This window comes from Etheostoma spectabile, unplaced genomic scaffold, assembly GCF_008692095.1.
Source record: "Etheostoma spectabile isolate EspeVRDwgs_2016 unplaced genomic scaffold, UIUC_Espe_1.0 scaffold00004148, whole genome shotgun sequence".
In the NCBI taxonomy this organism is placed as follows: Eukaryota; Metazoa; Chordata; class Actinopteri; order Perciformes; family Percidae; genus Etheostoma; species Etheostoma spectabile.
Window position 1 is genome coordinate 52,157 of NW_022603114.1, and position 14,242 is coordinate 66,398.

At 39.7% G+C, this 14,242-nt stretch overlaps 1 protein-coding gene and 1 long non-coding RNA gene across 2 annotated transcripts in view; one reads left to right on the forward strand and one right to left on the reverse strand.

Annotated features, from left to right (window-relative positions):
- Nucleotides 1-14,242, forward strand: part of LOC116676966 (uncharacterized) — a 60,037-nt gene that overhangs the window by 26,795 nt on the left and 19,000 nt on the right. The window contains exon 2 of the long non-coding RNA XR_004328865.1: nucleotides 13,142-13,310. This is a non-coding gene — a long non-coding RNA (uncharacterized LOC116676966). The remainder of the gene's footprint in view (nucleotides 1-13,141; nucleotides 13,311-14,242) is intronic.
- The window catches only part of LOC116676964 (E3 ubiquitin-protein ligase HECW1), a 194,835-nt gene that overhangs the window by 25,703 nt on the left and 154,890 nt on the right, over nucleotides 1-14,242 (reverse strand). The window contains 5 exon segments of the mRNA XM_032507731.1: nucleotides 761-907; nucleotides 1,634-1,763; nucleotides 2,553-2,651; nucleotides 8,542-8,694; nucleotides 13,836-13,949. Of these exon segments, the coding sequence (XP_032363622.1) occupies nucleotides 761-907; nucleotides 1,634-1,763; nucleotides 2,553-2,651; nucleotides 8,542-8,694; nucleotides 13,836-13,949 (643 nt within the window).

Below are 14,242 nucleotides of genomic sequence, written 5' to 3' on the forward strand. Positions count from 1 at the left end.
ATACATTAGATAATGTTCTGTACACACTGTTTCTTCTTTTATTGTATTGCTGCAAGGTGGCAGATAACTGACTTTTTTGCATATTTTAACGCTGTAAATTTCAACAATATTTAAAATCAATGCATTTTGTAACTAATGTCCAAACTATGTACACCTCGTGCCTCCTTGCGTGTCAGGGTTACTGGTGGACGTCGCTCCTTGCAACCGTGCATTTGCGCGGCACTCAGACACTGCAAATCGTCACCAACAAGGGAACTTTCTGCTGAGTTCATCTCCCAAAAGACTACATTAAACATAACTTAAAATAAGTTTAATTTAATGTTTGTCATATAAGGCTGATTTCCTGTTTTCCAGCGAGGGATGCTTTGACCAAAAGTAAATTTTGGCCTATAAATGTCCTCAGGCCTGGACCCTTGTCAATCATGAGAAATTTCAGCCAAACTGGACAATTTACAATAAAGTTACAACAACTTTTTTTTTTATCATTCCAGATTATCTTGTTTAAAAAAGAAAAGTTAAACCAAAGGATGTTATGTAAAATTCCCACTGTAACAGACAGGGTGCTGCATCACCTGTTGTTGTACTGACAGGCTTCTAGTGACACATTATTCCCACACAAGGTTTAGTCCCATCCAGAGTCACCTGCTGCCGCGAATTTGTATCTGTTAAAATCTATGCATTGTATATGTAATAGGGGCCCCGCAATTAGCACAAAAAAAGAGAGTTTAAACCATCTGAGAAATGAAACAGTATCGTTTACCTCGTAGAAGCCTCTGACCAGCGCCTCTGTCTGCTGCACCACTCCTCTTTCCACCCTCCACTTGGCCATTCGCTCTATATAATCCTTCTTATTCTTCTCAGTAACCTGGAGGTTGGAGCCACCCGACTTTAGCTCACGCTCTGTCACCTGCAAACATAAAAAGTAATATAGTTAACAATGTAAGTCAGTGTAAGCAGTATAATTAAAACTTGCCATTGTGGAAGTTAGGGATGAGCCGGATACTCGGCTGAAACAAGTATCCAGTACGGATAAAGCACTTTTGCAGAGTACAAGTATTATACAAGTAATACGAGTAAATATCTGTACTCGGATTGAATAAAACTCCTCAGCTGAATGTGTCTGCATTCTGTGATAGTCACAGCGCCCCCCCACACACACACTCACGCATCACTGAGAACAGCGCTCTCTCTCTCTCTCTCTCTCTCAGTCAATCAGGTCTGCGGGTCTGTTCCGTTTACGTTTAGGGTTTTTCAGCTTCAGGTTTGTTTTTAACTTCGGTTTGTAGTACTTACATAGTAACCAGTAGATTTCTGGTAAACGTGGTGTTTCAGACATGATGCTTGGTTTAAATGCGACCCGCGTTAAGTCTCTGCTGTCAGAGATTTTTTTTTTTTAACCGTCAGCTGGATTTATTAAAGTCAATGCAGATTTGAGAAACAGCATCTGCCTATTTGATCCGTGGAACACAGTCCGGCCCCCTCCTCTCTTTCTCTCTCTCTCTCTGTGTGTGTGTCTCTCTTACACACACACACACACACACACACACACACACACACACACACACACACACACACACACACACACACACACACACACACACACACACACACACACACACACACACACACACACCTGGCCAAAGACCTCCTCATTGACGGTGAAGGTAAGGTCCAGGATGTCAGTGATGTTATTGTCTTTCATCCACTGCAGAGACTGGTGGAACTCGTCGTCCAGATACTCAAGATCAGACAGGTCTGTTGGCCTGGCGGACACACAGAGTTTACACATGCAAACAATTACACAATGCTAGTCTGTTATTCAGTTAGTAAGATTGACCCAGAATCCAAAAGTTAATTGATTTAAACTTCAGACTGTACGATTATTTTTCTAAACAGCATAACAGAATTTTAAGATCAGTCCTTGTTAAATGAATGTTAGGACCCCTGACTTTATCAGGGCAGTGTTACTAATTAATTACTGTATATAATCAACTCAAAGTTTGTGCTAAGATTATTGGTAAACCTGTTGCACACCCCTTTCAAACAACCCATAAGAAGAGCATGCCCGAGCTTGCCAATAGCATCTCTTCTGACTCCATACATGTTTTAAACTCTGAATACTAACTTTTATAGAGTCCCTGATTTAGATACAACAGGCTTAATATGTTGCTTAACCAACATTGTTTGTTGCCAACTACGATCTGAATCTGAGGATATCCTGAAACATGTTTTGTTGTCATGGCTGATGTGTTTTTATCATTGTTGTCTAACTCTATGCATGAAAAATATTTTGCAAAAAATATATTTCACTCTAAACTGACAATAAATTTCTATCATAGTTATTGGATGTTTCTCATGGATTTTACCCTTGCATTTTATGTCCACAGGTTTTCAAAGAACCAGATGTTTTCTAACATGTTTCATGTATAGCCAGGCCTTAAACTTTAGACAGTCACCTAACATTGTCCATGCAGAAAATTAATGTGATTACAAATGCAATAAGGAGGATATGATTGTCTACAGAAAATCAAACATATGGTGTGTTTGCTGACAGTCTGAGCAGGGCCTTGTAGAAGGGTCTGGTGAAGAAAGCATCCAGCAGGTACTGATGGATCAGAGCCAGGCCCAGGATACGACCACTAAAACGGAACCTGGACGGACGGACCAACGGACACACACACACACACACACACACACACACACACACACACACACACACACACACACACAGAGGAACCCTTACAATCAAAAATAGAATACCAAAAGAATGTGAAAATAATATTAGTTTGTTTTACCCACACTATGACAAATAACAAGGTACAGGAGAGTGGTACTCAGTTGAGGGTATTTACTGGTAGTTTTGAGTTCAAAAGTTATATGTGAAACTATGATGAACTTTTGTTGGTTCATGTAAACAGACTAAACAGGTTTTAGGGTAGAAGGGAAAAATACAGATGTTTTTATTGTTCTTTAATCGTTTTGTTTTATCATTTTTTGCATTTGACATTGCAATGAAGAAATAGTATTTCTCAAGGAGCCAATTTTCTCTCGCCAGCCAGAAAGTCCTCTCTGAACAACATGATTATACCATCCGAGCTCTCTTGAGCGACAGGCAAGCTATGAATGACCAGATTGCCTGTTTGTCTGACCAAGTGTCTGCATTAATCCACGTGATTCCCCCCGTTTAGTCAAGTCTGCAGGTTGCAACTCAGAAAAAGTGAGAGAATTAAGGATGACTTAGTCCGTGAGGATCCAGCTACAATAATCAGTCTGCTTTTGCTTATGTGTCACGGCGCCCACTGGCTTCTGTTTCTTCCAAGACCCAAGCTCCTGTCCCAGTGCCCCAGGCAGCATCCAACTCTAAACCCAAGCCCATGCAACTTGGCCGGGCCCGTTTGTCCACTGAGAAAAGCTTCTGCCACAGAAGTTCTGGTGAGTGTCTCTATTGTGGCGTTAAAGGATACTTCGTTGCCTCATGCCCTGTTCAATCAAAAGGCCCGGCTCCTCAGTAAGTATGGATATATTGAATAGCCAGAACTAGGGACCTAGCAATGACATTCTTCGCCTTGAACGCCCTACCAAACTGTGCACTCAGCTTTCCCTTCAACTTCAAACCTTTAAATCAGGGGTCATCAACTATATTTGTCAGAGGGCCAGAATTTTACCAGAGAGTCTCCTTGGGGGCCGGACCCTTAAATAAAAATTAAATAAAAAATCAAATTTTGGTATAACATTATGATTGATGTTTATTATTAATACTTTTTCCATTTCATTACAAAACTGAAGGCCTTTATGAGTCAGGTTCCTATCACCTATACCACAGACAACCATAGATAGATATTTTGCCTCAACTCAAGTCAATTTTACTTATAGAGCACTTGAAAAACAAACACAGAGGAAGTGACAGGAAAGGGTCTCTTAACAGAGGTAAAATGGCACTCTCAAAGGCTATGAAACGCAAAGTTGATATTGAAAACAGGTCCTTCAATGATGACTGGACTGAAAAGTACGCATTTATCATGCCAACCTTCCGGAATGCCTCACCAGTATGCCTAATTTGCAACGAAACTGTTGCTGTTGCCAAAAAATACAATCTGCGCCGTCACCACCACACTAAACATTCAAATTTTAAGATTTCATATCCTGAGCAGTCAGAGGCGCATCAGAGAAAAATCGCCGCACTGAAATCTGCCTACTCCCACGCAAGTGGCATTATTACTCGAACTTTAACTGATCAAGAGAGCGTAACGTGTGCATCCCTGCATGCTGCTTGGGTGCTTTGCAGACATAACCGGCCTTTCACTGAAAGTGAGGTTCTAAAGGAGTGCATGATCACCGTTCTGGAGGAACTTGCCCCAGACAAATAAATGGACAGAGTTATTGCATCTGTCAAACAAGTACCTCTATCTGCCTCAACTAATGCACGTCGTGTACACGTTTTGGCGGAGCAAGTTCAGCAAGCTGTCATTGACGGGGTCAAGGAAGCCAAATATATTTCGCTGGCTATTAATGAGTCCACTGACAACACGGATATCTCACAGTTGTGCGTTTTTGTCAGATACTATGATGGCAAAGATTTCCGAGAAGAGCTGCTGGCATTGCTTCCACTCGAGGACAACACCACTGCTGACATCATCTTTGGAAAACTGGAGGATTTTTTTAAAAGCCATGGATTGTCCCTGGATAAAATCAACCTGACAGTGACAGATGGTGCACCTGCCATGATTGGAAAAAATAAGGGTCTGGTGAGCAGAATAAAGACTGTTGCTCCTAAAACTAACGCACTCCATTGTATCATCCATCAAAGTGTGCTGTGCGCAAAGCTAAGTGGGGAGCTCAAAGAGGTGATGGAAAAAACAATGAAATTTATTAACCACATCAGAGGAACTTCAAGCAAGCAGCACCGCCTGTTCCGCAAATTTGTGCTGGAATCCCAGGCTTCTCATGATGACCTGTTACTCCACAATGACGTGCGCTGGCTGAGTAAGGGCAAAGCACTGGAGCGCTTCGTTGAACTCCGTGCCCAAGTAGTGGATTTTTTAAAACAAAGTAAGTCCAAAGCGGCAGCTGGCCATCTCCACATCTTGCAAGACATGGGATACATGTGCAACGTTGCCTTTTTAACAGACATTTTCTCCCATTTAAATACACTTAATCTACAGCTGCAAGGAAAAGAAAAATCAGTGGTGGATTTGGTGGAAAAACTTGAAGCCTTTGGGAACAAACTTGATCTGTTCCACGCAGATTTGTTGTCAGGGAGGCTGCTGCACTTCAACACACTGAAGACGGTGGGAGAAGGCAACGTAACAGACAAGATGAAGATATTTATCAACAATTAAAAGACAACTTCTCTGCTAGATTGATGACTTTTTTATTTCCAGGGATGTCATTGGATTTGTGCGTGACCCATTCACCATCACCCCAAGCGGAGAATTCTCCACAAACGCGGGTGAAAATGCTGCAGTTGGACAAGGCAGCCATTCAGAGCGAGCTGGCTGAAATTCAGGCCGCAGGCGACATGAAGGCCGCTCTCAGTGGTGCTGAAAGCCTGAGCGAGTTTTGGATATCTTGTCCCGAGGTCTATGGCACATTGAAGACGCTGGCTATGTATGTGCTCACCATGTTCGGTTCAACTACACCTGTGAGGCTGCGTTCTCCAAGATGAACTCGATTAAAACGCACGAGAGGAACCGTCTGTCAACCCAGTCTTTGGAGGACTGTTTGCGCATAAGTCTGACAGGGCAAAGCCTGATGTGAAAAGTAGTGTCAGAGGGGAAATGTAACTTCAGCCATTGATTAATTCAGTGTGCCGATGTGCTGCATAAGCAGCAATCGGCACAATGATATTATTGCCATACTTATTATTATTATCTTATTCTTAATCTTCCGCCAAATTTCGTCCCGCTACTAGTCACGGAGCGTTGCCAACACGAGCCCACATTACACGACATGTGGGTATTGATGGGAATGGTGTGCTATGTAGTTTCAACCAGATTTGCCGCGTGGTTTTACCGAAATCGGCAAAATACGGCAAAAATCTCTCATTGACTTGAATGGGAAATGTTCGGGAAATCTATCAACATCGCTCAAAACGCCCCTCTTTGGGACCATGCTGCGTCGCCATACTTTAACGTAGAAACATGATTAAAAGTTTAAACCGAAGACAAGACTTTGGCGTTTATTGGGCTGAATGGGGTTCAGATATAAAGCACGGTTTCTCCCAAATCCCAGTTTACGTATCGTCCCGTTTTCAGACCGGCTCAGATTTTCCAATGTGTGTGTATGTGTGGAATGTTCAAGCTAGAGTGGACGAAGAGTGGGGAGCTGCGGTACGGATCTTGGAAGTTTCCCAAACAAATGTCTCTCTCTCCTCCAGTTTTAACTTTTCAGACTTCATTATTGGTCAAATGTAGGAAATCTTGTTCTGTCGCAGACATGTAACTAGGGTCTATCGGACTTAAATTGTTGGCTGTGACTCTACCAACTGTCGACAGAATTATGAAAAAAACATCAGCTGGGGACGATTCATAGATTTTTTTCCCAAACAAATTGCTCTCTCTCCTCCAGTTTGAAATCTTTATCCATATAGTGGGTGAGAATGTAGGGAATCTTGTGCCGATCGCAGACATGTAACTATGGAGTCTATCGGAGTAATACTTTTCGCGCTAGGCTCACCAACTGAGATAGACACATGGAAAAAAAAATCTGGCTCCCTCTGACGAAATCGCCATCGCAACAAAGGTTTGATACGAGAGGACAGAGGGAGGGGCTGCAGGACGATGTTTTGTTCCCGAACAAATGTCTCTTCTACTCCCATTTTAACCTTCAGACATCATTTTTGGTGGAAATGTAGGGAAATCTTGTTCGATCCCAGATGTATCTAGGAGTCTATCAGACTTAACGTGTTCAAGCTAGGGGAACCAACTGCCAATACAAACATGGAAAACGGTTAGACACCACACCCCTATCATGACACTGTTCCCTGGCGGCCATGTTGCAACTGCCTCTAACTTACATTTCCAAGTGTGTGTGTGTGGATGGGCCCCAATAGCAGGCACACTGATAAAATTTCTGCGGAATTTTCTAGTTAGTGTTATAGTAGTCCATTTCAGCCTTGTGATTTGATTCGCATATACCACTTAACGTTTTATTTGCTGTGCGAACAATATGGTGACCTGTTGTTCTGGTTCCAGGCTATTTATTTACCATGCTATTTTAAATTGTGCCAGATCGTTTTTTCCTCCTTTTTAGTCCTGAGGAGTTTGCTAGTTCCAGCATGTTGTTGAGACTTTGAAATAAAAACAAATTTAAGTAAGGGCATGAGAAAAAGTTATGTTTTAAAAAACTGTGTGAAACAATATATACAAAACAGTGTAACGAGTCTGTCCTCATTTTGGGGTGTAGCCTAAATAGAGTCATAAATGGTGGTGATACTGAGAAGAGACTCAGATGTGCTGCTTTTAGTTGCTTTAATATTGTAGAATAGGCTACATATTTTCTCTTTGATCCTCACAATTTTGGAATCCAGTCGCGGGCCGGATCGAACGGCTTGGCGGGCCGCATTCGGCCCGCGGGCCGCCAGTTGATGATCACTGCTCTTGAACCTCTGGCTCAAGCTATTCGCCAACCGATTATGGTGTCACCAATATGCATTTGTAATACACAGAATCACCTCTTACTATTTGCGAAAAATGTTTTTTTTTTTTGGTTAACCCCTCTAAGTCTCTTCCTCACCTTCTATCATTATGCAAGTATGGAAGCTTATCAGACATTATAATGAACTGGTCAAAGTATGCACGGCTTCATTTAAATGATCCTGCTCGCAATTCAATCATCCCTGCTAACATCTCCATCCCCAAGCAATTTAAATATTTAGGCATTGAGGTTTTCCATTGCTTAAATCAGATAGTTAAGTAACTATTCTGTTGCTCTGAACAATGTTTTGAAAGATATGGAAAGATGGATGGTCTCTCCATGTCTATTCACGCCCGTATCTCTGTGGTTAAAATGCATGTTTTACTCAGGATTCATTTTGTGAGCTGTCTTTCCCCTCCTTCTGGTTATTGGCATGAATTACAATCATAAGTACCAAAATTTATCTGAAAAGGAAAATGGCCGCGACGTAAGATGTCTACTCTACAGAGGAGGAAAGAGGATGGTGGCATGGATGGAGGATGGTAATTGAAGGTGCACAATTGCCCAATAACTTGCATGTAGCTTATTTTGCTGACTGCAGCCATCTTGCTTAATACTACCCCATTGTAAAAGACTGTTGTTTCTATCAGTCACTTAGACACAAAGACAAATATAGGGTCCTGGCTGAAAACAAGTTAACGAAAAGAAAATCTTGTGCAGGTGAAAGAAAAAGAAAATTCCCCACTTGTTGACTCCCTCCCCCAAATGATTCAATGATCAGTATGTAAATTCTAAGTTGGGGACACTCCCTACACAGCAGTAATTAACACTAAGTGCCAAAGTTGTAGATGAGTTACAGTATGTTTCACTGTGTGTTACACTGTGTGTTTGTATTGCACAGCTCACCATTCCAGATGGTTCTCAACAAATGCTGACATGGGACTAATTTGAACGGTGTAAGTATCGTTAGCTGAGTATTCAAACAGGCCGTAGTATGGATTAAACAACTCCTGAGACAAGAGGAAGAAGAACTCTCTTGACGGACCACTGTAGTCCAATCTGAAGAGACAAGAAAACAGAGGGAAGAAACAGCTTAACACATTTGGTAGATGGTATATATGGACCATTATTATTAAAAAATACCTTTCTTTTGCCTATTACACATATTTGATAGATCTGAGTCCATTATCCACTTTCAACAAAAATGAAAAAAACTGTTTAATTGAATAACAAAGTGTATTTTAGAGATCTATAACTTCATAACAATGTTATAAACGTCTAAAGCAGTGAATTGGGTAAAACTTTATAATAACTACACACAATTCATAATTTATTAGCAAGCATTAGTTACCTATTAGTTCATGAGTAATTTATTGTTCATACATAATTATCATTGTTCACACAGTTGTAAATGGTTTGTTCATAGTAAATAAGGCTCGCAAAATTATGTTTATAAATAGAAGTTTGACACTTAATATTGCAAAAACATTTGTAAATTAACAATTTTCCTTATAAATTATTTACAAATTATTAGCAATTTCTTTGTTTATCATTTTTAAAGCAGAGTTCCTATATTCATTCTAATCAGTAAAGCATTTGTAAATAGAGTTAGTAAGCCGTTGTAAAACATGTATAAGTTGATGTTTTAATAATTCATAAAGGATGCATTAACCATTTGTAAATTAAGTAATTTATCATTTTTAACTAGGTACTCTGGAATTGTATAAGGTTGGTTAAAGACCTAAATTTGTTCATGCTTTGAATAAAATGTTATGATTTACAAATAGGCCTAAACAAATAGCTGGGATATTGATACATCTGTTACAAATACTTACCAATAATGTAATCCATCACTAATTCAGGAGTTACTGCTGATTAGTTAAGTATATTGTGTGAGCCCATCTAAAGTGAGCCCTTTTTAGGCTTTACAAAGCATTTATAAATGAGATGCAAACTATCAGAACCTGGACACACACACATAGAGCTGGGCAATATATTGATATTATATCGATAGAGATATGAGTCTAGTTATCGTCTTAGATTTTGGATATCATATCATTGTAACATGGCATAAGTGGTGTCTTTTCCTGGTTTTAAAGACTAAGTTACTTACCAGACTGTTGTAACTGTTCTATTATTTGCTTTTACCCAATTAGTCATTATATCCACATAACTGATGATTATTTATCCAAAATCTCATTGTGTAAATATTTTGTGAAAGCATCAATAGTCAACACTTCAATATCGTTGCGGTATCGATATTGAGCTATTTGGTAAACAATATTGTGATATTTGATTTTCTCCATATCACCAAGCCTTACATACACATGTATTGTTATATTTGGACATGCCTTCAGAAATTTGCCTATGGTTAGTGTGTTAATGAATCTTTAACAAGCACTTACCAACACATCATTTCATGATTAACTCATGAGTTACAACTGATCAGTTGACTACATGGCGTGAGCCCATCTAAAGTGAGCACTTGCTATGCTTTACAAAGCATTTAAAACTGAGCTGCAAAGGCTGGCAGATACAAAAAAGACCCAAGTACAAAAAGTTTTTTGTAACCCTTATTACAATGTAGTAAGATTGTATATTTATGAAATAGCTCGTAGTAGTGTTAAGTATTTGATATCAGTGTGAATTTGGACCAGAACCAGAAGAAACCTAGACTAGAGATATGAGTTTAGGTTTCTGTTTGTCCTACCACCATGAAGAAGGAATCCAGGGCAATCCGTCTAAGTTCAGAGTCTCGATCTTGTAGCACACCAACCAACCAACTGAACTAGGAATCTCAAAACCATGGAAGTCTCTGAGATTTGAAGAATCAATGTGATTAGCGAATAGCGTTCATGGTGGTAGGACAAACAGAAACCAAACCAATATGAGTCCCAACGTTGAACATCACTGAAGTCTTGTCATCAAATTACAATTGAGCTCATAGAAATGAAAAGGATTTCTATTATTTTAGTTGTTATTTTTCATACCTGTTTTATCTGTATGCATGCCATGTTGCTATGTATATTAATCTATACAAGTTCCAAAGTATAGACAGCATATTAAGTGCCCCACCAGGGACACTAAGACACTAGACCACTGCTATACTACATTAAAGGACGCCTATTGCTTTGTCCCAGGACCTAAAGTGGGAGCCCAACACTGACACCATCATCAAAAAGGCCCACCAGAGACTGTATTTCCAGCGCCAGCTCAGGAAGCTCAACCTGCCAATGCAGGAGCTGCCAATCCACTTCTACTCAGCCATCATTCGGTCTGTCCTCACCTCTGCATGTCCATCACTGTCTGGTTTGGATCTGCCACCAAAAAGGACAGCAGCAGACTACAACGAACAGTAACGACTGCAGAAAAGATCATCGGTGCCAACCTGCCCTCCATTCAATTTCCAAAGTCAGGAAATGGGCAGGAAACATCACTGCAGACCCATCTCACCCCGGACACAACCTGTTCCAGTTTCTCCTCTCTGCTAGGCACTACAGAGCACTGTACGCCAAAACCAACAGACTCAGTAACAGTTTCTTTCCACAAGCCATCACTTGGATGAACAGCTGACTTCTTACTCACAGTGTCAGGTTCCATTCCTATGCAATAACCCAGCAACACTGTCTGTAATCAGTCTGTTTACTGGTTCCACTTGTTATTTATGAATCATTCTCATTCTCTATTCCAGAGCTGTTCATTCTGTTCATATTGCAATATAATAACATAATATTATTTATTCCAGCACCCTTTTCACTATGCTCCATAATTAAAATAATATAACACAATTATAATTATAAATTATCTAATTTCTTTGTCTTACCACTACCCCTTACCCTAGGTTTTGCGTGCTCACGTGAGACCTAGTGCTGTCCCAATACTCTTTTTGATTAAGGGCTAGGGCTAAGACGAAGGGGTGTATACCCCTTCAAATCTAGGGAGTTACTTGTAAACAAGTGTTATTGTACAACAAGCAACAATGGCTGCCGCATCGAGCAGACAGACCCAGGATAGTCTTGGTTTCAAGGGCCAAGGGCTAGGGGTAAGGGGTAGGGGTAAGATGAAGAAATGGGATTCAGTCTTACTCCTGCATACTTTGCACTGTTCAAACTTATAGATACCTAGTTAATAATGGTAAATTACTGTTGTGGTTTGGGGTTTTTGTTTGGGGTTATTTTCCCATTTGGCCTTCCTTGTGTTTTTGTCTCTGTTTTCTCCCTAGTCTGGTGTTGTAGATCCTGTCTTATGTTTCCCTGTCTCTGTGTGTTCTGCTTCCTGTTTTTGATAGTCAGCTTCCTGTCTTGTCTTGTCTAGCTTCACTTTGTTTGTCTGATTGTCCTGCCCCGCCCTAATGTGATTCACCTGATGTGTCACCTGTTCCCCATTACCTCGTTACCTTGTGTATTTAACCTCTATGTTCCCTTGGTCTAGTGCTTGATCATTTTGTGCTGTTGCTGTCCGACGTCGAGTTCCTCCTGCCTGTGAGTTTCCCCAGTCTGCGTTTTGTTGCCTGTGTTCCTGCCCTCCCTGTGAGTCTTTCCTGGTCATCCCTCGTGAGTGTTCCTTGTGGAGTTTTCCTGTTTGTTATCGCCTTCCCCTGTGCCTGTTCTGTTTTTTTTGGAACTTTTGGATTATTGCCTTTTTCCTCTGTTGGGTTCTCAATAAAAGTCGTGCTGAAGCTCCCTCCTGCCTGCTGTCTATTGCATTTGGGTCCTCACCTCACTCCCCGCCGTAACAAATTACATTATTTCCAAATGGTTTTTGAGTTATTCAAAAATATCAATTCATAAATTTACATGGGCTTACTTACTATGAACAAAACATTTACTAACTGTTTTTACAATTGCTTTATTGATTAGAATAAATGTAGGAACTCTGCTTTACAAATGATTAACAAATAAATTCCTAATAGTTTGTAGATAGAACATGAAGGGAAAATTATTTATTTTACTTACTTATGATTTATGTGCATTGTCTTAATCAGACAATGCACATAAATCAACATTTCTGTAAATGCGCCAGTGATACCCAATTGGCTATTTTTCAAATGTAGTCCTACCTAACATGAATTTTTTTATGGTGGTAAAAAACTGGAGCACCCAGAGGAAACCCACGCAAACACGGGAAGATCATACAAACGCCACACAGAAAGGCCCGGAACAACCTGGATTCAAACCAAGAACCTTCTTGCTGTGAGGCAGACGTGCCAAACATTTAGCCACCGTTTTGCCAATTTAATTCTCAAATGATTTTCACAATACTTTTTAAGTGTCAAACTTCTATTTATAAACATTTTTTCGAGAGCCTTATTTACTATAAACAAACCATTTATGAATGTGTATACAAATGCTTTATGTATGAGAATTAACATAGAAGCAATGCTTTACAAATGATTAACAAAGCATTTAGTAATAGTTTATAATGGAAAAGGATTTCATAAATGGTTGTTTTATCATACATTAAGTATAAATCATGTACTTCAATGATGTACTGCTTATTTTTTTAGATAGGCTTATTTACTATGAATAAACCATTTATTACTGTTTTAACAAATGCTTTACTGATGACAAATTATGTATGAACAATAAATTACTCATGAACAAACCATTAACTAATAGGTAACTAATGCTTGCTAATAAATTATGAATTGTGTGTAGTTATTATAAAGTGTTGCCGTGAGTTGAGTACAGTATGTTCGCAAACAGTTGCCTATTTACACATTTTGCAGACGCAGAGCAAGATAATCATTAATTTGAGTCATGTATGTCTTCACCTGATGAATGTAAGTCCAATATTAACTCTCTTTGAGCTCTGGTTTGATCTCCACTGACTCCTGAGAAGAATATCTGACATGTTAGCTGCTAAATGCTATGCTCACCAGCTAGTATATCTTTGTCTGCTGTTTAGTGCTGGGCAGGTGGTGTATAGTGGATTTATCTAAAAACAGTTGCCTCCTGCTGTTTTAAAGGAGATTGATGAAAATGAAGTTTCTGGCCAGAAAACTATAACAATGATCTTTAAGAGGTAAGAGGAAGAAGTTGGGTGAAAATTCTGTGTAGGATCCAATGTTCATACACATATTGATTAGTGCAGCTTTGAAGATACAGTTCTAAAAACCTGTTGGCAGAACAGCATAAAATACTTCACTGTAACACATTTAGCTGTGTTACCTCACTGGTTTGTGTGTGTGTCGTTCTTACCCCTCCTCTCCCAGGAAAGTGACGTAGAGTTTGTTTCTCTGTAGCTCTTTGCGCGAGTATGCCATAACCTGGTTAAAGGTTCCCTCCAGCAAGTGTTCTCTCCTGATCAGCAACCTACAACAACCAAAGCAGCTGACATATTACAGGTACTATAACTATTCTGGTTTCCTAGTCTCTTTATTGATGGGCTGTGGACAGGACCTTAGAAACGAGTCTCTCCTACATCCATTCTAAACATTTTGACCAGACACAAAATAGAAAGTCTATTTAAACCTTTGGTTGTACTTTATTTACTAACAAGGTGTAATAAGCCATTTTTTGTGTCAAATTGGACCAAAACTACATGTAACTTTATTAGACTTTCTAGATAGAAAACAAACACAGTTATACCCAAATTGAAACCATAC